Source organism: Parasteatoda tepidariorum, chromosome 6 (genome assembly GCF_982258835.1).
Source record: "Parasteatoda tepidariorum strain Cologne lab strain chromosome 6, Ptep-v5.0, whole genome shotgun sequence".
Taxonomy (NCBI): Eukaryota; Metazoa; Arthropoda; class Arachnida; order Araneae; family Theridiidae; genus Parasteatoda; species Parasteatoda tepidariorum.
Genome location: NC_141760.1, coordinates 99,958,599 through 99,983,789, shown reverse-complemented (window position 1 = coordinate 99,983,789; position 25,191 = coordinate 99,958,599). Strand labels below are relative to the sequence as shown.

At 29.8% G+C, this 25,191-nt stretch overlaps 1 protein-coding gene and 1 long non-coding RNA gene across 4 annotated transcripts in view; both read left to right on the top strand.

Moving 5' to 3' along the window:
• The window catches only part of LOC107443360 (cytochrome P450 4V2), a 41,083-nt gene extending 21,543 nt beyond the window's left edge, over positions 1-19,540 (top strand). For all 3 annotated transcript variants that reach the window (XM_087166266.1, XM_087166265.1, XM_087166267.1), the window contains exons 6-12: positions 1,968-2,037; positions 2,973-3,099; positions 9,003-9,182; positions 11,613-11,783; positions 15,413-15,479; positions 17,533-17,712; positions 19,266-19,540. In XM_087166266.1, coding sequence (XP_087022392.1) covers positions 1,968-2,037; positions 2,973-3,099; positions 9,003-9,182; positions 11,613-11,783; positions 15,413-15,479; positions 17,533-17,712; positions 19,266-19,426 — 956 coding nt within the window. In that variant the 3' untranslated portion in view covers positions 19,427-19,540. The remainder of the gene's footprint in view (positions 1-1,967; positions 2,038-2,972; positions 3,100-9,002; positions 9,183-11,612; positions 11,784-15,412; positions 15,480-17,532; positions 17,713-19,265) is intronic.
• A 733-nt stretch (positions 19,541-20,273) lies between these two features.
• LOC147808238 (uncharacterized) lies at positions 20,274-24,630 on the top strand. The gene is made up of 3 exons (XR_015434800.1): positions 20,274-21,106; positions 23,566-23,715; positions 24,507-24,630. It is a non-coding gene; the product is annotated as an uncharacterized LOC147808238 (long non-coding RNA).
• Positions 24,631-25,191: the final 561 nt, after the last annotated feature.

The window sequence follows — 25,191 nt, the reverse complement described above, 5'->3', positions numbered from 1 at the left end:
AGAATGGCTTCATCATGCTATGCGTCGTAAGCAAAAGGTTAAACAGAAATCACGTCAATAAAGCGTCGTAAGCAAAAGGTTAAACAAAAATTACATCAATAAAGCGTTGTAAGAAAAGGTTAAGCAGAAATAAAATCAATAAGAAGTCATATACAGTAGAGTTATCCTTTTGCTTACGGCTGGTACAAAAAGTGAATCAGAATGGCTTCATCATGCTAAGTGTCGAAAGCAAAAGGTTAAACAGAAATCACATCAATAAAGCGTCGTAAACAAAAGGTTAAACAGAAATTATATCAATAAGAAATCATATCAAGTAGAGCTAACCCTTTGCTTACGGCTGGTACAATAAGTGAACAAGAATGGCTTCATCATGCTAAGCGTCGTAAGCAAAATTTTAAACAAAAATCACATCAATAAGAAATCATATCAAGTAGAGTTAACCCCTTGCTTACGGCTGGTACAATATGTGAACCAGAATGGCTTCATCAGGCTATGCGTCGTAAGCAAAAGGTTAAACAGAAATCACGTCAATAAAGCGCCGTAAGCAAAAGGTTAAACAAAAATCACATCAATAAAGCGTTGTAAGAAAAGGTTAAGCAGAAATAAAATCAATAAGAAATCATATACAGTCGAGTTATCCTTTTGCTTACGGCTGGTACAATAAGTGAATCAGAATAGCTTCATCATGCTGAAGTGTCGAAAGCAAAAGGTTAAACAGAAATCACGTCAATAAAGCGTCGTAAGCAAAAGGTTAGACAGAAATCACATCAATAAAGCGTCGTAAACAAATGGTTAAACAGAAATTATATCAATAAGAAATCATATCAAGTAGAGTTAACCCTTTGCTTACGGTTGGTACAATAAGTGAACCAGAATGGCTTTATCATGTTAAGCGTCGTAAGCAAAAGGTTAAACAGAAATAACACCCATAAATTTTTAAAAATAATTATAGGATTTTTAAAACTATTTTAAAAAGACTACTTTCAGTTCCTATTCTGCAATTTCGGTAATGATTGCACTTAATATATTTTTTTTGAAACCTTGTCTAAAAAGTATACAAATAAATGGCCTAATGCCAATATTTAAGTGAGAAGGGAAAAATATTATCGAAATTTAATGAATCGCTTCTGAGGAAGCAAAGGCGGAAAACATCAAAACTAGTTTGAATGCCTGATTTCCAGTAATCATTTTTCACCGGTCCTCTCACTTTCCAACGGCAATCAAATAGATTTTGATGTTTCTTTCACATCTTCAGCATTCGTTATCTGCTAGAATTGAAAATGTTTTTGTTCTTATTTCTGACTTTAATATTAATTTTTGACCTTTAATATATAAACTTTACTTTTATTTTTGACAAGGAATCTAATGTATATGTATCGAAATTTGAATTTTTTGGCACTTTAAAAATTTATCTATTGCATATTTTGAAGTTAAACTTAACATTACTTTCTTGACTTCATTTTTGACAAGGAATCTAAAAATATGCATCGAAATTTTAATTTTTGGGAGCTTTGAAAAATTATGTATACATGTTTCAAAATTAAATTTAATATTTAATTGGGTATACTATAGTCTACGTCACAGGTTGTGTTATTCCTACTAAATTTAACCCATGAACGGCATTTTCTGTGAGCCTAACTTCAAGCCGCAAATAAACAAACGAAGTGTTTAATCGTTTAAATAGCTGCTCGCCAGATTTTATTGCATTATAAAGAAAAGTAATTGATATTCGATTTTTGATTAATAATTGATTTATGTGGATAGTGGCATAGAATTTAGCATTGCGTCATGGTAAATGTTATTCCTACTAAGTGGAAGTAGTTGTGTTTTTTTTATATTATACCCAATTACAAAGTGCTTTAAATAATATCGTTGAATTTAACATGAAAAGAGATATCTGTATAATTAAATCTACATTGTAATAATTAAATTTATTCGTTAAAATTTTTAATTCTTTTCCTTTACAGAAACAGCCATGGGTATAAAATTCGATGCCGATGATGAAGAAATCATTGCATGTATCGATGCTGTTAAAAAGTAAGTTCCTTTCATCTAACATCATCATGGAACAAGGTGCAGCTTGTTACAAGTACTAGATTTTTGTTAATTTTTAATTTGATTACATGTAAGTTGTAAGCTAGATTTTGTATCATCGGTTGCTATGGATGCTATCGGATTTTTAATTATATGTAATCCAGCATATAATTAAAAAACAAATAAATGAAATCTAGTACTTTTAACCCAGCCAATATATTTTTACAATTAAAATAAACTGTTGTCTATCAACGTGAAAATCAAATTCCATACTTGCAGTGCTAGTTCGAGTCATCAAAACTCTAGAATAGGTTAATTAAATTTTGGTTCGGAAACGGTGCCCTCCCAACAACAGAATTTCGAAATTTTCAAACACAATACCTTCTTCGTTATAATTATGATCCACCTTTTTAGATCAGGTGATGTTTCTGGCAATGTAATATAAACTGAGCCGTGGTATTTTAGGGGATAGAGCGCTAACTTTCCAATGATCCCAGCGATACGAATTCTGCCCCGATCACAGGGTAGACGTAAAATATCCTAAGTGGTAGACGGATCACGGGTGAGAGTCCCTTTGCCGTCAAACTAAAAGCAGGAAGTTTTCGTGGTTTTCCTCTCCATGTAACGCAAAAGCGGGCTTGTCCCATTAAAAAGTCCTCCACGAGGGCAAATTTCTCCCAATATTTGATCCAGGAGTTGCCTTGTCTTCTGCATTGGGTTCAAAATTACAAGGCTACGGAGTTGAACATTGGTGGTCGTAAAACTTAAATTGGGTCAGCTGTTCAACAACTGTTATAAAATTAAATGCAATATAAACTGCAGTTTCGACATTTGTTAAAATGCAGTTTATATTTAAAATTTAACTTATCATTTGTGAAAAATGTAGTCAAGTGTTGTGCAAAATATTTATAATGTTTTTTCTATAATTTTTTTCTTAGAGGAGTGTCATACTCTGTTTCAAGAATCGTCAGGCCATGGCTGTTGTCAGATATTTTATTCTATTTCAATCCCCTAAAGAAGAAAACTGAAAAGAATCACAAAATAATCAGAGATTTCATGCAAAAGGTGAGCTTATTGAATTTAAATTTCGTTAGTGAGTCATCATGAATGAAATGAACAAGATATACTTGCTGTCGATGAAAAACTTATTTAAGCTTAATATTTCAAGGCGAAAAATTCAGTATGTTTTGAACTTTCAAAACGGTCGCTTATTACCAGGACCGATCAACATGTAAATGATAAAAAATAAATTTTTTTTTAAAGAAAAAGCAACGTTTCTGATGAAAGAATAATTAAAGGAAAAAAAACGAGAAAAAACTACAGTAGCCAAGAGGAGCGGAAATAGCCGAAAAAAGTAAATCAGGGCATATTAAATTAACTAATGTCATTAACAAAGGAAATTGCGTTAAAATGTAGGAAATAAGTTTCCGAAGCATCAAGATGAGCTGGTGTAGGGGGGGGGGTTTGGAAAGTTATTTTTAAGCGCAATGTTATAATAAAGAGGGTCTCGATAATGGACGTCAATCATGAGAGCTCAAAGCATGACGACTATCACCACTTTAGTTTTTGAAGATAATGGAATTTTTCCATTATTATTATAGTCATTGTGAAATTAACTAATCTTTTCATGCGATAAAAATAGTGCGCTTGGTTGTTTGTATACATTTTTGTTTGATGCCACTATTTGGCTAATTTAGATGGAAAAAAGGCAATTTTTTATAGCTAAATCGATGTAATGTAGCATGGGCATTCAAAGTTCTTTAGTATAGCAATCAATGTGAAATCAATTAGCAAATGAAATTGAAAGATGTTAGGTGATGAAAAAATTTTCTGATTAGAGTGACATGTCTTACATTTTACGTTTTAGGTGTGACAGAATTGAAACTACTTTCTCCTATTGAGTTCATTCAAAAAAACTGGTTTTCAACAATATTTTAGATTAATAATATTATTTGAATTTTTTGTTTGTTACTTTTTATTTTATAACTATCGTTGAACAATCGTCCGAATTTTCAGTTTACAACTACCAATGTCCAACTCCGCATCCCCGTAATTTTGAACCTAACCCAGAAGACAAGGGAACTCCTGGATCAAATAGTGGGTGAAATTTTTGCCTTCGTGGAGGACTTCTTGATGGAACTAACCCGCATTTGCATTACGTGGAGAGAAAAACCACGATAACTTCCCACGGTTAGCCTGACGGCAAGGGTTCTCTAACCTATGATCCATCAACCACTGAGGATATTTTACGTCAGCACTGTAGTCGGTGCGAGCCGGGTGCGGAACTCGAACCAACCAGCCATTGCAGGAATTCGAACCTGGTTCACTTTATTGCATTATATTCACTTTATAAACATTTTGCCTATGCTTATCAGGCGTAATCAATAAAAGATATGTGGTGCAACTATCACAACGATTACTAAACATCAAGTCACTAGCATATAAGACATGCTAACTCGATTTTATATTGAGAAACCTTTTCATAGATGGTTGGCATTGTCAATAACTCCTTTCCACACATTGGTGACCCGGACATGATACGAACACGCCTACTTCAATGGATGGTACACATTGAAAAGTTGACTTGCTATTTGTGACTGTGTCATCGTCCTCCCTGAGGTGTTGCTTCTCAGCCTTATTTTTACACTACGGGATCCTACACACTCTCGATTGCTAATAACAACACAGGAGGGACCACACACACAACCATGAACTTAATACAGTTCTCTTGACAAACGCTGTAAACTCGGTGAACTTAATACAGCTCTCACCATAATTGCTCAAAATCTGTTAAAGTTAACATAGCTGTCCCGGTCTTTCTCAAATACGGCAACTAGTGATATCCGTTCTTCGTTGTTGTTGTTGATTTACGTCGCACTAGAGCTGCACAATGGGCTATTGGCGACGGTCTGGGAAACATCCCTGAGGATGATCCGAAGACATGCCATTACAATTTTGATCCTCTGCAGAGGGGATGGCACCCCCGCTTCGGTAGCCCAACGACCTGCGCGCGAAGTCGAGCACATCCGTTCTTCGAATTATCCCTGATAATATTATGGTGAGGGAGTATTGTGGCACTACGATTTTTAAACATCAATTCACTAGTATATAAGGCATGCTAAGTTTGTTCAATCTTGAAGTACTTTTTGATAGATGAAGGTTGGCTGGGTGGCGCAGTTGGTTTGTCGTCGGCCTTCTGAGCCCAAGTCTGCGGGTTCGATCCCCGGCCCAGACACCGGATTTTCGGGATGCAGAAAATCCTCAGCGGCCATGTTGTATGATTATGCGGCATGTAAAAGATCCCTGGAGTGCCTCATTGGCTCTTGGCATTTCCGGCAAAATTAAATTCCTAGTGCACTTTAGCATCTAAATAGAGTCTCGGTGCTGCCATCTAGTGTGGCAGAAACTAGACGTCCAAATTAACATGACCAACGGTATCTCACCCATTGTGGTGGTCCTGAAAGAGTGGATACCACCTCTGGAGAACGCATTAGGTCTGCTCATCGGCAAGACCGATTGTGCAGCTCATTGGAAATAAAAAAAAAGGTTGGCATTGTCGATAACTCCTTTCCCCACAAATACAACCGTGCAATAAACTTATAACTCGTTTTTGATCATTCGAAATATAATCTCGCAAACATCGTTAGTGATATTTAACATATTAAAAAAGGAAGTGTTTATGCAACTGTTCCTTTTTTTTTAAATTCTAGAATTTTTTCCTGAATTCTGTGCCTTGATTTTTGAACAGTGGCATTATGCATAAGTTTTAATTAGATGGTTTGAGAGAGACGGTTGAAAATGAGTTTTTCTTATTGCTATTTTGCATAAGCCATTGTTATAAATGAAACTACAGACGATCTGTTTTATCAGGTAATTAAAAGAGAAGATTAGTGATGTTTGCTAGCTTACGGCTCTGTTTAATCAAGAAATGAGATTATTGCACGTTCTTTAATATTTCTTATTTTTTTATTCGTGATGTAAGTTTAGATAAATGATCAACGCGAACATGGTAATGAGCTACTTTCCTGAATCAGATTTTTTGAAATTTATCTAAAACTACGTGCTTATTTTTCTCATAGTTATATTTTTGAAACTTGTTTCTATAAAACTATTATAAGTAAAATCAACAATAATAGAATTAAAACCAACATTAAGTTCACTAAAATGGAAAATTAGCGGAGGAAAAGTACTTTGGGAGACCGTAAAAAATACCTGTACGTGATGCCAATGGTGTTTAAATAATTTTTGTGACAGATTAGTGTGCTTTAGTAGGTACTAAATATGTTAATATGTGTACCAATGTAATTAATATATGTACTGTGGTAAATGGTCTTATGCGGCTTCCAAAGGAGTGGAAAAAAAAGTTTATAGATTGCGATTAATTTTGATTGTCATGAGTTCCTCAAACGATAGCATGATGTTGAAAATATAGTAAATTTTTATTCTGATGGAATGAACTTTTAAAGACCTGTTATGCGTAATCTAATATTGTACGGTTATCGGGAAAGGCAAGAAAAGAGCATTATGTTGATATATATTTTTCAGTTTTGTTTATTATTTCATAGTAATGATAAATACTGATTTGATGGGTCTTTACTTATTTTTTCCTGCACAAAACAAATATTCAGGTATTTTTTAAACAATTGAGAAACAAATTCGTTTTTGAACAATGCTAAAATTATGAAAAAAATTCGTTTTTTTTTGTAGACGTCCCTCTAAATGTATTATTTGAAACTTTTGAACGATTTTTAAGATAATAGGCTTGAATTGCTCTTTAAGCCTACAGTTCGAATTCCAAGACCCTAGCATAAGTGGATTTTAAGCTATAAGAGAACTCTTTTTTTATTATTAGGCTATTTTTTAAGTACATTATGACATTCATCGTCTCTCATTTAATATATATTTTATACTTTTGGGAGCCTTATTTTAAAAAGTAGAAATACCTGAATCCCTAAAAGATAAAATTAGGTAATTGATTTCAAATAATAACATCTCATTGAATAAAATGGAAGAAAATTTATTCCACAATAAAAAGATAATGTAAGAAATCGTTTTCATAAGAAAACTATAACTCGTTAACATCCCCGAATATTTACATGCATTCTAAAAATTGTCTCCTCTTTTTCAGTTAAATGTCGTTAGCATATTCTTGCATTAAAATCTTCAATTATTAAACGAAGAGTTGATGTTTATTTAATTGTAATCTTACACTGTCCAGTAACCTCATCTCATTCGATTTTGTGCATCAGGAAATATGATTTATGAATAAATGCTGTTTGCTTGTGAGTGTGAAAATATTCTTGATAAATGGGTGGAAACGGCCTCAGTGTGATGAAAATTAATTCTTAGAAGTGAAAGTTTCTAAATGCGATTAGAAAAAAAAAAATTTAAAAGCTTATAAAAGTTAAAAAATTTTTTAAAACGAGTAATATTCTGAATTAAAGTCCTCAGACAAAATTAAATATAAAACCATCACAACTGTCTTTAAATTTTTAAGAACGATATTGATTTTAATTAAGCTAAATGCAGTTGACTTGCGTTTATTTAGTTAATAGGTAAAAAATAGAATAGAAAATGTACTTTGAGTAGATGAAAGACAGATTTTTTTAAATATAAAATAGAGGCAGGCAGTTTATTCACCATTCAAATCTAAAAAAAGGCATCACAATTTTAATTAGTAAGGAAATAATGATAATGTAAGTCAAAAATATTATTTTAATTAAACTAGAACGAGACATAAATTTGTATAATGTTTAAAATGCTCTAAATTAATCAATTAAAATTATAAAAACTTCATTGGCTTTAGTATACAATTACGTTATAATCAATATAATCAATCCATACTATATAAATTATTTCTATAACAAGTTATTATTACTGTATCAAGTTAACTAAAAAATTATTTCTACAACAATTTATTATTACTGTATCAAGTTAACTAAAAAATTATTTCTGCAACAAGTTATTATTACTGTATCAAGTTAACAAAAAAATTATTTCTATAACAAGTCATTATTACTGTATCAAGTTAACTGAAACAATTATTGCTATAACAAGTTATTATTACTGTATCAAGTTAACTAAAAAAACTATTACTATAATAAGTTATTATTACTTTATAAAGTTAACTAAAAAATTATTTCTATAATAAGTTATTATTACTGTATCAAGTTAACTAAAAAAATTATTATTATAATAAGTTATTATTACTGTATCAAGTTAACTAAAAAATTATTTCTATTACAAGTTATTATTACTGTACTAACAATTATTGCTATAACAAGTTATTATTACTGTATTAAGTAAACTGAAAAATTATTTCTATAACAAGTTATTTTTACTGTATCAAACTAAAGTTAACTAAAAAATTATTTCTATGACAAGGTATTTTTACTGTATTTTAACTAAAAAAATTATTTGTATAATAAGTTAGTATTACTGTATCAAGTTAACTAAAAAATTATTTCTATAACAAGTAATTATTACTGTATCAAGTTAACTAAAAAATCATTACTATAACAAGTTATTACTACTGTATCAAGTTAACTAAAAAAATTATTGCTATAATAAGTTGTTTAGTGATACATATGGAATAAAATACAACTCATATATCTCTTTTATTTCTTCTTTTTTTTCTGCTTAAACATTCTACATTCTAATGGAACAGATTTCCTACCTTCCCATCTTTGTGATATCGATAACCAAGAGCAAGTTGTAATGCGAATATGTGACTTTTGACTACTGCATGTAAACAAAATCATATACATATTTGTAAATTTACTTTACAAATAATAATGATTAAGTAATCTTAACCATTAAATGAGAAATAGAAAACCAAGCTTTACTGCATTTGTTTTATTTTATTTGCACTCAAGTATTGACAATTTTGTTGTTTTAATTTGTTGTAATTTTCAAAAGAATGTAGTACATGTTATTAGCTTTCATGAACATACGTAGCACTTGTGTAGGTATTGCGGCAAAAGAAGGATATCAACAAGCATCTGAGTGCAAAGACTGACACCAGGAATGGTTTTACTAAAAAGAAGAAACACAAAGCCTTCTTGGATTTGCTACTTGAGTTGCATATGGAGGATAAGACATTCACAGAAGAAGATATTTTAGAGGAAGTACTGACATTCTTCATTGCGGTAAGAATGGCATAACAATTAATAATTATAGTTGTGAGTTTCGGTACTTTTTATGTCATATTTGTACTACCGTACACCATATGCCATGTTTCCTTACTTTGACACTTGTTATTGTAGTGTGCCAAAAAAAAAAAGCTTACCACCCTGAATTACGTTTGATCGGATCTTCATATTCAAGGACTCCATCTTAATGTTTCGAGGGGGGTGATCTAAAATTTGCTAATTAATTAGTGCAGACGATATTTTGGGATCGGGATAGCCTGGTCGGTAGGGCGCTGGGCCGGAGAATTCATGGGTTCGAACCCAGCCGGCCGAAGACTCTCCGTGTAGTAAATGGTGACTGATGCACGTTAAATTTGTCGAGTTGTTAAATTCTTACATGTTCCAATAACAAATCAATACTTCCAGGGGTACTGATTTGGAGATTGATCGTTCTCTGATTCAGGTCGTAATTACGATCTGTGGATGAATGAATGGGCCCGCCCTATAAACGGGTGTGACGTACGGGTGTGGCTGAAGTCGAATTCTTAGCCATAGATGGCGCCACTGGAAAACAAGAATAATGGCACCCCTCTGCCTCAACAGGCATTCTATGAGAGAGAGAGACGATATTTTAAGTTACGAAACACAAAAACGTTCCTTCTCTAAATAAACATGACTTTTTTTTCGACGAATTTGGATTTCAAACACCCTAAATATAGAGGATAGCCACAATTTGGGAAATATGATTCCTATAGTTTGATCAGGAGAGCTTGGTCCCTTTAATGTTAATTTTGTTTTTTGCGTATTTCCCCATATCTCGAGAACTTTTTTAGCGAACCGAAAAATCTTTTAGCACAATTTTAAAATTTGTTTAGCCAAAGATAATTCCATGCAAAAAAATAAATTTTAGTAAAAATTATAATTTTTTTAATTATTTTATTCAATTACAGTCGTAAACGATTGAATTGCAAGGTCTATAAATTTTTACGTAAATTTTGTATACCTTACAATTCAAAATTTTTCAACTTATTACTAAATAAATGAAGAAAAATAGTAAATATTTAATAAAATTTATTTTTTGCATGGATATAATTTTGGATAAGCGAATTTTATATGCACCAGCAATTTTTCAATTCTCTTAAAAAGTTCTCGAGATATGGCGAAATACGCAAAAAGTTAAATTAACATTAAGGTGATCAAATTTTGGATCGCTCTCCTGATCAAAATATGGAGATCATATTTCCTATACGAATCTGTCGAATCTGTTTATTCAGAGAAAGTACGTTTGTGCGTCTGATTGCGTAGCTTAAAATATCGCCTGCATGAATTAAGTAGGTCACACCCTCGAAGTATTAAGATTGAGTCTTAGAACGTGAACATCAGATCATTCTTTTCAGGTTCGTTTCTATTTTAGCACTGTACCATGGTTCTTATGTAATGTTAAAGTTGGGTTTCTTATTATGTCATAAGCCTAAGACAAAATCTGGAAAACAAATGTGTTAGGAATTCGCGATGTTTTTTTTTTAAAAACATAGTAAAAACTATAAATTAAAAAGTACTGTCACGAAATGTAGCAATAAACCAGCTCATACGAAGAAGAAATGTACCGTAATCATCCATAACAATGATAATTCGCTTGCAATCGTATAAATACACAGATAATTCGTATTAATACACAGATTAAATACGCGAGTTTTGAAATATCAGTAATTATAAATTGCAATATCATGACTATTATCGGTAAACGATAATAATAAAATACGACAATATCATGGTCAATATAGAATATAGAACGGTAAATATGGAATACTTTATTTAATTTTTTAACTGTCGTTGAACAGCAGACCCAATTTTGAGTTTACGACTATTCATATTCAACTCCGTAGCGTTGCATTTTTGAACCCAATTCAGAAGACAAGGGAACTCCTGGATTAAGTATTCAGAAAAATTTCCCATTATGGAGGACTTTTTGATGGAGCATGGTTTGAGTTACATGGATAGGTACACCACGAAAACTTCCTAAGGTAATCCTGACGACAAGGGGACTCTAACCCAGAATCCATCTACCACAAAAGATATTTTACGTCAGCACTGTGGTCGGTGTGGGCAGGGTGCGGAATTCGTATCGACCAGTCATCACTGAGATACGAGGGAAGCGAGCGCTCTATCCCCCGCGCAACCATGACTAAATATGGAATATAATATATCAAATATTAATAATAATAATATACGATGCTATCCTGTAAACTGATAAGGAAATGGGTTTAAAAAATATTGCCAATAACAGAAATAATTAAATTTAATTTTACTTGAAAAATATCCCAATGTATGAACATTTCCTTTTTGTAATTCTGTTATGCTATTGTGGACTAAATTTCTTATCTCCATTTCCTGAAGAAAGATTATTTCAATAAACTATAACAATCTTTGTTTATTTTTACAATTTAGGGTTTTGATACAACAGGTTCTGCCCTTAGTTATACTTTGTACTGTATTGGATTGTATGAAGATGTGCAGAGAAATATTCACGAAGAACTAGACTCTATATTTGGACAGGCAGACAGAGATATAACCCAGAACGATCTCAAAGCTATGAAATATCTTGAATGCACCATCAAGGTAACTCAAAAGCTTTTTCAGTTTTTTTGTTTGCTTTTTTGAAATCATAAGCTTCATTAATTAAACAGGATGTTCCGTAACCAGTGCCCTTAATATTTACATTTTTTAGAACCCTTATCAAAAATAAAACAAAAAAAAGTATATGTCACCACCTAGTTAATCTGCTCATTAAACTGTTGTTTGTTGATTGTTTGATTGACTTGATTCTTTACCGAAAATTAAATAAATTATATTATGTTAATTACCTTAATTGCAATAGTATTTCAAAACTTTTTATTCTATGAATTATGTTTTTAAAATTTTTGAAAATTAATTTCCTCAAATAATGTGTCGGTTATAGTATTTAATTCTTTAGATAGCAAAAAATAAATAATCAATTTAAGCGTACTGCACCTTGCTGTTGCTTCAAGCAAAGGTCTTTTCACGTTAAAGAGTGCCTATTAAGGAGGAATAAAGCAATTTTTTTTGGCACTTCAATGGAGCACCATAGTTAATCTGCAAATTAGCTGGGCAATCTGAACACTGTAAAATATTCCAAATCAAATTACTGTATAAAGTACTGGCACTTTGGGTGCATTTTCCTTAAAAATCCATTCTACCGAAAAATCCATTTTTATCGTAAATATTATACCGTGATTTTTACAATAATATTTAATATTTATTTAATTAGAGTGAATCAGTGATTTTAAAGTAGTTATTATTTTATTGCTTTATTTACTTTCTTTACTTTACTTATTATTACTTTACTTACGGTATATGTGATATTTTTCTTGTAACATGCTCCGATAAATGTGGATTTTACGATAAAAAATAACATAATCCTGGTGCCGGTACTTTTTATTGTAATTTGATCGGCAATTTTTACAGTGTACTATTTTTGAAACTATAATAGTTAACACGCCTAATATGCTAATTCTATTAAATGATAATAAACTGAATTTTTAAGTAGGTACTTTTTTTACATCGCACTAGAGCTGCGCAATGGGCTATTGTCGACTGTCTGGGAAACATCCCTGAGCATGATCGGAGATGTTTCCCAGACCGTCGCACTGTGGAGCAAAAATCATTTTTTGCGGTCAAAAATAAAAAAAATGAAGTTATAAGAAAAAAAAATCTCAATTTGGTTTTTTGTAGTAAAATGTCCAAGGAATATGACGGTGTACTTTGTTTTTTTGGTTTATTAATGGAAATAGCAATTAAATGGAAACAAAGTCGAAATAAAAAAAAATTAAATTTTTCAGTTAAATTTTTATTAATATGATAAATCCTTGTAGTAAATAAAAATATTAAAACTATGCATGATTTATACATAAATGCATTTCTAAGATATATATGAATTCATAATTTTATATAAATACTATTAAAACCAGAGCCATTTCCCTATTTCTGCCCTGTACAATGAAATTTTAACTTTGGGGTGCTCTATAAAAAAAAGCCTTACGTTGCCGAGGTAAAAAAAAATGTGTACATTTGTTTGGTATATATACTCAAGAAATAAAAAAAATTAGCTGCGAATATTTGCGAATTTGGTAGATATATCGATTTTTATAGTTCGTGTCATTTCTATAATAATGATAAAATTAATGAAAAAATTATAAAAATAAACTTGAGATTATTATTTTTGTTATAACATTTTCAAAATTTTTTATATCAAGCAAAATAGATTCATTATTTTTTTTAAATTCGATAATCGAATTTGTAATTAACAATCTTAAATATTTTGATTCAATTTATTTAGTTTAAATTTGTTTTGATAAATATTTGCGATTTTACATCCATTACTTTATTTATTAAAATTATTAAACACAAATTTGTAATCAAATATCTCAAAAACTACTAGTAAATAATTTTTATTAATTTGTTTACAATTTTTTCAATAATCATCCGTCATTTTGGATCCGGCATTTTGTGTTTTTGAAATTTTGACTTCATATTTGAAATCATCGACCCAAAAAACCTTTAGGTGATAAATTTTTAGAACATTGAAGTTAATTTTCTAATTTTGGCCGCATTTTTCTGATTTTGTCCCACTGTGCGTCGTCAATAACCCATTGTTAAGTAAAGAATTTTTAAGTAAAATTAAAATCATATCATGTAATAAAACTGTTAAATAAACAAAATCATGCAAAGGAAATATATTTCGAACTATGAACAATTTAGTTAAATTTTTATCCGACATTTTTCACAGTATAGAATAATTCGGAGGTAACATTTACATACTGAGGGTCACAAGCATATATGGCAGTACTTTTACTTTCGTTACTCGTACTGCCAGTACAAGTAAAAAGTACGTACTTTTACTTGTACTTCGTTACTTTTTAAATTTAGTACTTTTACTTGTGATTTCGTTACTTTTTTAGGGAAAAAGTACAAGTATTTGTATCGAATGAAATCGTTACTTTTTTCTAAAACTCGGTAAGCTTTCTTAAAAATAAGAAAATAAAATAAAGTAAAAAAATGCTTATGTTTTCTTAATTTATAAAATTAAGGTGCAATATATATGCATTCACCGCTAACTTCGTGTTTAAATACCTTCTGTTTCAACTTATACTGCACATTCAATTATTTTTTACTAGCTCAAAGATCACAAAGCTATCTGAAACCCCATGTTTGCTTTGTTTATGTTTGTGCTTTTAAAACGCGTTTCTATAGAGTAAAACAATTTTAAATCAATGGTAGTTTAAATAAATAAAAGTAATAGACTAAAAATTAAAGTCAATACATAAAATTTCTTTTTCGTGCAAATCCATAAAGCGTTTGAAATTAAAATTATATTTGATTTTAAAATTATATTATACGATTATATAATATAATCGTAATAATATAATTTATATTATAAAATTATATTATAATATTCTTCCGAATTTAAAAATAAGTTAATGTCCATAACTTTCAAAATTAAAAATAATTAAATAAATAACAACAATTTTGCAAAAATATTAAAGAATATAAGAATATTATTCAATAAAATTTTAGTTAAGTTTGAATTTTCGATTTCCTAGAAACGTACTTTCAAATCGTTACTTTTTTTGTTTTGTACTTGTACTTTTACTTGTACTTTTTACTCGTTACTTTTTAAAATAAGAACTTTTTACTTTTTACACGATACTTTTTTTAAAAATACTTGTACTTTTACTCGTTACTTTTTAAAAGTAACGTTGCCATATATGGTCACAAGTGAATATTTAAGAAACGATAAAACAAAAACGATATTAAAATGCGACGAATCACTTCTGAGATAGTCGAAACGGAAAATATCAAATCTTGTTTGATTGCCGCGATAAACTTAAATTTTTTCAAAATTATCACTTCGAGCCTTGATCCAGTAAGCTCTCCAATTCGATATTCGATTTTTTACCGTACTGTTTGGCGCTGCATGTCCTCATTTGGATCTTGTGCCACTAAATCCTACATTCAATCAATCAATCAATCAATTCGATATCATTCTTTTTTGGTGATATTTACCAACTCTGGCTTTCATTATTAGTTTCTAATTTACTTGATACAAATATTTTCTGTGAAAAACGTGCGTTTCTTTTAGCTGTTTACTCTTATTATCTCTTTAATTGCCTTTATCATTTTTGTCATTAAATCATTTTTAATAAATTTTTTACTGTCATTTTTTTTAGGAAACCCTCAGATTATATCCTTCTGTTCCTTATTTCTCGAGATGCGCTTCGAAGACATTCAAAATTCGTAAGTTGAATTAATTTACTGAAACTTTTTTGAATATCTCAAAATTAAATTATCTAAATTAAATCAAATTGTTGTAAAATCTATTAAAATAAATTTTACAACAAAAAAAATAATAGTTATTGTTACATTAAGATTAAGAAGTACCGCTGTAAAATGAAATGAAAGCACTAAATAAAATTATAATGTAATGTTCAATTTTTAGCCAAAAAATATTTTATGCTCTAAAATGTATCTCCTTTAGCAGCAGTAAAAATAGTTCTGATTTATTTTAGCGTTATTAGAGGTTTTTTCTAGTGGCCAGTAGGTAGTTGACCATTAGTTACAATTTGTCTTCTTATTGCTGATAAATTCCAGCAAAGCTTTGTTTTTTTTCCAAGGAAGAAACAGATCAATAATTTAACCATGGCAGATAAAGATAAACTTGACTAACTATACATAGAACTACTGCTTATATTAGACTGGACTGTCGCATAAGTAATGCTTTTCTGCTATGTTAGTAGCGGTCTATGTAAATAAGGATTAAAGCTGTCTGCTTCGCTATGTAATCAGTTCTGGTTATATTTGGGAAAAATCAGTTTATGAAACGAGATATTTGTTTTAAATTATAAAGTAGGTTTAATACGTCCAAAAATAATCAGCATCTTGAAATTTAGGAAAATTTAAAACCTAAATTATTAATGTTTTCATGAGTTAAAGATATTTATAATAATCCCTTATGTTTCCTCATTCTTATTGTAATAGCTGTTGTCTGCGGCTTTGCACGCATGGAGGTATTTAGATTTCAAATTTAACTATTTTCAAGAGTTGTCCGTGATATTGCTATAGCACTCTATGTATTGAATTTTTGTAAAAATTTAAAATCCGTCCGGCAGTCACTTAATCACATAAAAAACGTTAGACACAATGCATTGCGTCTAATGTTTTTTTTCTAGTTTTGTTTAAATTAGTTCTATTTCAGTTAAAACATCCTTCTCTGTCCAATTTATTGCTAATTACTATTCTGCGAAATAGTTGTTTAATTTTTTTTTGTGTGTGATTTAGTGACTCCCGGGAAGTTTTTAAATTATTGCAATAATTCATTATATGGAAAATTTTGACAATTGTTGTTACGTCAGCATAATATAATTTTTTACAGAAATCCTAAAACTACAAAGTGTTTTGTCACCAAAGCTTTAATCCAATTAAAGCTTTAAGCCATTTTAAAGCTTTAAGCCAATTATATATATAAAATTCTTGCTGAATATGAAGTTGAAAAAAGTATATACTTTAAGGGTCACATGTTCGAAATAAAAAAGAACAAAAGTTGGAACGAATCATTGCTTAATAAGCCGAGATTGGACTCATCAAATCCTGTTTGATTGCTGAAGGAATTTGATGGATAGCATTCTTTATCAGGTTATAGAATTGGTTTTGGTATAACCACTCTCGTTACATCAGTTTTAATTCGTTGTATTTCGATAGTGGTTTTACTTTATCCTCAATTGAGTACTAAGTTGAGATTCCTATGTTGACTACTTTTTTTAACTTCAGTTTTGATAAGGATTCGTTAAAAAAGTATAAAGGGTGTTCATTACGGGACACGTTGTATGAAAAAAGGCCCTTTTTAATTTTAATAAAAGGACTTTTTTTGTTAATTCTGAATATAAATATGTATGGTGTTTGAGGAAATTTAAATAACATGATAAAATAGAATCAAAACTTGAGTTTTTTGGTGAGAGTGGGAGCTAAATAAATAGATTTTAAGGACTCAGTGACATATCTGGGTGAACAATTCTTGACTAAATTCTCCAGAAATTAAAAGATTTGGTGACGCCACCCAAATAAAATCAGAACAACGACTATGAATTCGGGGGACTGTTCTATTTGATTGAAGACTTGAAGTTCAATTAGAAAAAAAGTAAAAACAAAATTGTATTTCAAATCTACTCAAAGTTTAAGCGATTAACGCACGATGTGCGATTTAAAATTTGCTTAAAAATACCAAATCTGATAATTGAATGTCTTGTAAACTGTTTCATGATTTTAAAAAAAATCTATCCAAAAATTATTTTAGTGGATTGCGTAATTCCCAAAGGAAGCTCTTTAGTGATCTTTCCACACGTAGTACACAGGGATCCAGACGTATATCCTGATCCAGAAAAGTTCATGCCAGAAAGATTTTTTCCAGAGAATTGCGCTCAAAGACATCCATTTGCGTATTTACCTTTTTCTGCTGGTCCAAGAAACTGCATTGGTAAATATTGCATTGCATTCCATAACTTCTCTAAGATTTATGAACAAATGCAAAAGCACAATTAAAGCTCTAAGATTTATCTGCCATTAAAATGAATGGTTTCCGCAATATTATATGCAACTGTAATCACTCTTTCAGTTGGAGGGAGTGGGGCAATATAATGATAAGCCAACTTTCAAATTGTTCGAAGGATTACATTTGATAAAATTTCTTTATAGACAATTGCACTTTATTTTTTACTGTGCAGTGGAATAAATTCTCAAAACTCATGTAAAATACCTATCTGAAAAAAAAATGCTAAGGAATGTTTTAATGAAAAAATGTAACTTGTGGAAAAAGTATAGTTCATTATTGTCTCAAGCTCTCTCAAATTAAAAGACATTGGGTTGATAATTCCTAGATATGAAGTAATGCATTCCTTCAAAAGCCCTTTGTAGAGCAGGGAAGTCATGTAGGGTAAGGCTTTTCGATTTTGTAACTAATGTCACGATTGCTGCGGCAATGTGGTCAGTATTGCACACAAGCCGCATTTACTCATCAATCTGAAGTTGGGTGAGCATCAAGCTACCACTGCGAATCAAACCCCAGTTCTTCACATTGACGTTTCTGTCTTAAAATTTCCTAAAGTAATAATGTTATCTGTTTTATATTGTTAATACATGAATTGTTATTATATGAATAATATTGTTAAATGTAAGGATTTTTTTTTAGAATAGGTGAAAAAAATGAATAATTTTTTTTCTTCATCTACAAATAAAACTACAATAGTTGCCAAACACCGAATTATAGATAGACTTGAATTAGAAACATCGTACAACATTATCTTACAATATATTAAAATCATTTTTCTAGCTAATTCACATAGTTTTTTCCAAATTTTATTTATTTTTAGCAAACAATTTTGAATTAATGAAATAAATAAATAAATAAATAAATATAAAAATAAAATAAAATAAATAAATAAATAAATGAAATGAAATAAAATAAATGAATTAATAACATAAAATAAAATAAAACAAGTTAATTAATAAAAGGAAATAAAATAAAATAAATTAATGAAATAAAATAATTAATGAAATAAAACAAATTAATAAAATAAATAAAATAAGTAAATTAACTAAAATAATTAAATTAATAAAATTAAATAAAATTAATTAAATAAATAAATCAAATAAATTAAATGCATAAATTAAATAAATAAATTAAATAGAATAAATAAAATAAATAAGTGAATAAAGCAATTGAAATCAACTTTTATTTTCTCGTTTATTTGGTTGTAATTCCATTCGGTCGTAATTTTATAATAACATGCCTGCTGACTATGGATTCAAATAAAAACTTTTATCATATTTTTTTTAAATCTTAAACCCAAGGTCGTTATTGAGCATTAATGGACATGCTTTGACAAAAAGAAATGTAAACTTTGTCTCACTCTTTTCATCTCTGTCTTGTGACGTCTTTGTTTGTGTTATAAATAAAGTAATGTTTTGCTTATAGCATATATATTGAACCTGTTATGCTATAATCAACCGTGTATGAAAATCTATTTTCAGGTCAAAAGTTTGGATTGATGGAAGTTAAGACAATACTGGCGAATATTTTAAGAAGATTTTCAGTCAAATCTTTAGATGAACGAGATAAAATTCTAGGAATTTCGAGTATTGGAGATAAATCTTCAGAACCCCTACGAATGCAGTTTTTCCCTCGAGTGTGATTGTAAGGGTGAAAATCGTTGAAAAAAAGTATTGTGGAGAGTATTCTGATTAACATCGAATTGTTTAAAGATGTATTGTTGTGTTAACTATAAAGAAATAGAATTTATTATGTATTTAAGCAGTTTGATTTATTATTTTTTTTGTTTGCAATGAAAAAATAGAAACCAAATATTCGTTAATAAAGACAGCGGAAGTACAGACTAGCTATGCAACACATATAAGAGACAAAGATTCGATCTGAAGTGTCATATTTGCGATAAATGGGTCAACCGGAGTTATTTTGTCCAATTTTGCACTGAGACAATCCAATTACACTTAGAAAAAAAGTATGATCAAAATTACCAGAATATGGTAAAGCTTATCAAGTTTTTGGATTGTCTCAGTGCAATATATATATATATATATATATATATATATATATATATATATATATATATATATATATATATATATATATGTAGCGTATCTACCACTACAAAATTACAACTACAATTCACTAGTATATAAGACATGTTAACTCGACTCTATGTCGGGGTACCTTTTCATAGATGACGGTTGACATGGTCTGTAACTACTGATCCCCACATTGGTGACCCGGACGTGATGTGAACACGCCTACCCTGGCAAAAACGCCCACTTTGATCTGGATACGCCTACATCGGCAGTAACGCCTACTTCGTTGGATGGTCCACATTGAATAGTTGACTTGCTACTTGTGACTGCAACATTATCCACCTCCTCGCACTGTTGCTACTCAGTCTCGAGCACACAACGTCGGCCTGCATTCACTCGACTGCTAAAGGCAACACACCCTTATGAAAATTTAAGGTATATTTAAGGTTGATTTGAGGTATTTTTGAGGTATTAAGGTTGTTTTGAGGTATATTTGAGGTATATTTAAGGTTGCAGAGAAAACAGAAATAAAAATTATACCTCGTAAAGGTTGTAATTAAGGTGTACGAGGTTGATTTATATATACTTCAGCTAGTTTTGAGGTTGTTTAAAATTCACTTCAAATCATCCAGACTGATAAGGTGATTTTTAAGGTATACCAGGTTTATTTTCTTACATTTGTAACAAAAGAGGTATTTTTGAGGTGTAAAATTTTTTACCTTATTTCAACTAAAAAGAGTGAGATATTTATTGAGGTATATGAAGTCATTTTATTTATACCTAAGCTTATTTTGAGGTTGTTTTAAATTCACTTCAAATCAACCAGACTGATAAGGTGATTTTTAAGGTATATCAAGTTGATTTTCTGATACTTGTAATAAAAGAGGTATTTTTGAGGTATAAAAAAATTGACCTTATTTCAACTAACGAGAGTGAGATATTTATTGAGGTATATGAAGTCCTTTTATTTATACCTAAGCTTATTTTGAGGTTGTTTAAAATTCACTTCATATCAACCAGAATCATGAGGCAGTTTTTAAGGTTCACCAGGTTGTTTTTTTTACACTTGTAACAAAAGAGGTATTTACGAGGTATAAAAAATATAATTTTTTTCAACTAAAGAGAGTGAGGTCTTTATTGAGATGTATGAAGTCATTTTATTTATACCTAAGGTTGTTTTAAGGTTGTTTAAAGTACACTTCATATCAACTAGCTCACTTCCCAGAGTTCCGTGCTAGCCGGCAAATGGCGTGTGTGTTTACAATCGAAAGTTTCTTTAAAATTCGGTAAGTGTGCTTGACATTTATTAATTTAGCTTTGTCACTTTTAATCAAATATGCCTCAACTTTCAAACTTAAATTTCATTATTTTTGTTTTAAAGACGCGTCCTGATCTTACATTATTTAAGTCGGAGGATATTCTTTGAGGCTATTGTTGTAGGCTTAGCAATAAGACAGATCAATCTAAATATTTCTCGTCGCTGTTTAGGGTAACGTTACTGGTGAATCGTTACAGCAGGTTACGCACAGTATATTTTATTGTTTGTAATTTATTCAAATATAACTATTCTTTTTGTTTTGCTTAAATGTATATGTTTTAACGTAGCAGTATGCAAGCTGATTGAGTAAAAGGTTCATAATTTCTCTTATAAATAAATCACTGAAAATTGAAAGTTAACAGTTTCTATATATTGCAGGTAATAAAACAAATAAACAATACTATTGTAAGGAACGAAATGCATATTTGTTGCCTTCAACAAAAATCTAACATACATATTTAACTAATAAAATAAACATATACAATAAAAATTGCAATCAGGGTAAATACATCACACAAAAATTTTAATATTTCTTCAAAAGTTGCATTTTCATAAAAATATATATTTACAAACATGAAGAAAAAAAACAATCCTGTTTTTCGAAGTAAATATTCATTTTTTTAAATTAATGTTTACTATTAACAGGTGATTCTAATGTAGGAAACAAGTTTACCATATCAAATCAACAAATTTCATTAAAAAATATATGAGAATTCCTAATAAAATCTGAAATTTTTTTTTAATAAAAATATATGTAATATGAGATAAGATTCAAGCTAATTTTAGTGAACTAATTTTTTAACCCCCCTCCCAAATTAATAAAGCAAACTTCATAAATTTTCATAATCTGAAAAATATTTTGTTTTTAAACTCCAGAAATGATGAGAAATTGGAAATTCTAACATTATCGCAGAGAAAGAAAAGAATTTTTTTAATTTTTAAATGTGCAGAGTAAATAAAAATATAACGCTAATAAATAAAGAATTTTGAAAATTAAATTCTAATAACATTAAATTATGTAAGGATCACAGAAAACTATAATATCAATGAAAAAAAATCAGAACCGAATAATTTCGGTAATAATAAGTGATTGATATTAGCAGCGATTACATTATATATAAGCGGGGATTATTGAACTTACATATACATTGCCTCTAGAGAGAAAAAAGTTATTCTAATTCTAGATTGTTCACCACATTAGCAAAATAAATTTTTCCAGTGTCATCGCACTGGATGGAAATAGAAACAGAAGATATATTTGTCACAGGAATTAAGTTAAAGTTGCCAGAATTAGTTACTTGTGTAATATGGCTTAGTTCAACATTAAAATTAAGATTAAGAGAACGCATCTTTTCACCAGAAATCATTTCTTCAATAACACCATAATAATTCCAGCAACAGCATATTGAATTCTGACAAGTACAAGTTACTAAAATTTTTACGAAGAAATTAATGCAGCCTAGTTTAAGTTTACTTGCCCTTTTATACATAAGCTTGGTTTAGTTGAGTATCTTAAAAGTATTTGTATGTGTATCACCTATTAAATAATATCTGAAGTTAGTTAGCAAAAAGGCAACTATAGGTAAAGGAAAACTGGCATCCACTTAAAAAATTCTCATGCAAAATTCAAACTTTTTGTCCGTTTAGTCCACTAAGGCAACGCCCCGCTCTTCCGTGCCACAGGTCCTGGGTTCGATCCTTGGGCCGGGCAAGGTTGACTCAGCCTTTCATCCCTTCAGTGGGTCGATAAATGAGTACCAAGCATGCTTGGGAACTAAACACTGGGGGTTCCGCGTTCGGCTGACCACCTAACCGGAACATCTGCTCCTGCATCCCAGAGCCCAAGGTCAAGAAAACTGAAATGGGCACAGTAGACCTTGGCCCTCTATGGGCTGTCGCGCCACTGTGTTTAGTTTTATTTTAGTTTTTAGTCATCTAAGGCGAAATATTGAATATTATTCTAGATCAACATGATGCAGTTTAATATTTTGGAATGATTTTCAATTTATTTTTAATAAGACTCGTGAAGACTCGTAAAGAGACTAAAAGAACATGAAAACTTTTCGTATAAATAGTGTGCTCTAATAAAATAGTTTTTATCTTTAATCCACAAAGAATATTGTATAAAACAAATTTACTGAGACAGCTATTCCAAAAAAATAATTTTATTATTTCAATTAAATATTAAAATCATTTTGGTGAACCTATACTTAATCTGCTTATATTGTAGTTAAAAAAGTTTAAAAGTATTATTGACTCTGGATTTTTGTTGTCAACATTAGTAACTTATCAAAGTTATATAAATATATATTTCAATTTCCTTCAATTTCTTAAAAAAAAATCTCATCTGAAAATTTCCAAATGAAACTTGCTATGCAACTTTTATATAACTTGATTTTACTCAACTTGAACATGCAACTTTTACAGAGCTGCTCCGTAAATGGCATCCAGAATTTCAAGGTTTGAATAAGGCTGTCAATAATACGTGCTCTGCAGCTAGGAGGAAGTGGAGACTAGTAACTGGAGAGCCTTCCCCTGGGAGTAACTCTAAATATACACCAAAAAGAAAAAAGACAAGTAAATTATTCTCCTTTGATTCAATGAAATCTTTTCACCTAAAAAATTACTGATAAAGTTTGCATGATCTTTGATTTTTGAAAACATTATTTTATAGCATTATCTTAAATTATTCCCTCAGGCAAGTAAACATATAAACTTAATGTTGCTTTTATTTCGATGGGGCATGAAAAACACAAAACATTGATGTTCTACATTCTTTTATTAAAAGATGATTGATTCTTGATCACATTAAATAAAAGGTTGAAAATGACCTTTTGTTTTTAAAAACCTTACGTGATAGACAATTATTTTCGGAATCAGCAGCATTGAGAATTGGTTTTAGTACAATTTCTTTTGCGAAATTGGACTAAAAATTTAAACAAGCAGGCCAGTGTAATTGAATTTATTCAAAATTTGCTGAGAAAAAAATTTAAATATCAGCATAACAATCCATAATTAAAAATGGTCGGTTGAATTATTGGAAAATTAAGAATTTCAATAAGCGTGTTATTTCTACAGCAGTTTTTATATGCATCTTATAGAAAAATTAGCTTTTTTAAGTGATATGCTTAAACAGTCAAAATAAAGAATTGAAATATACTGGGAGGAGAGTTTTGCAGGTCATTATTATTATTATTATTCATCTGCTGTTACTAAAGAAACCATTTATTTATTCAAAATTGAATAGAAATAATAATAAAAGGTGATTTATGCAACGAAATAAGCTTTAAAATATTATTCTAATCTTTTAAAATTTGTCATTATCAATGTAAATATGACTCTCGCTAATTCAAATTTTTTATTTATAGGTTCCAATGCTCCAAATAACGTAAGCACAGCAAACTTGCAGAAGAAGCAGAGTAATTGTCAAGAATTTTGATTTCTTGAACGAAAAATTAATTTTTTTTTGTTAATAAAAGTTTTTATTTGTAAGCTGGCTAAATTATTTAAATTTGCTGTTATTTCGCTTTTACAAAAAATTAGCGCCTTTAACATCTGTTCTATATAAATGAGTTCCCACATTTTTCTGAAACAAATGTATCCTCTTTTCACGATAGTTTAATTGAAATTATTAAAATTACAGAAACATTTGAAATGTTCTTTTAAGGTTTATGAGTCAGCATACTTAACATTATTCAACTCTACATGTTAATTCAAGATTAATAAATTTTATGAACTATTTAATTGCAAATTAGCACAAGGTTCACAAACTATAAATTAAAGGCGTTAAGTGAAAATTCCTATTTTGAATTGTGTGAGGAAGAATACATTCCAATGGGTTGTATTTCAAAATTAAAGGAAGATATATTCTTTGCATTGCATTTTACTTTTCTTCACACAATACATGGAAATCAGTCGAAAATTCTTTCGAAAGAAAGATTCATCCGTATTCCGCCTATGTGTTTAGAAAATAGTTTCTTAGCATCAGGATTAGCAGTGAAAATTAAGACAGACCGTAAAAAGTTAATAAATAATTACCACCTAATGTGTAAC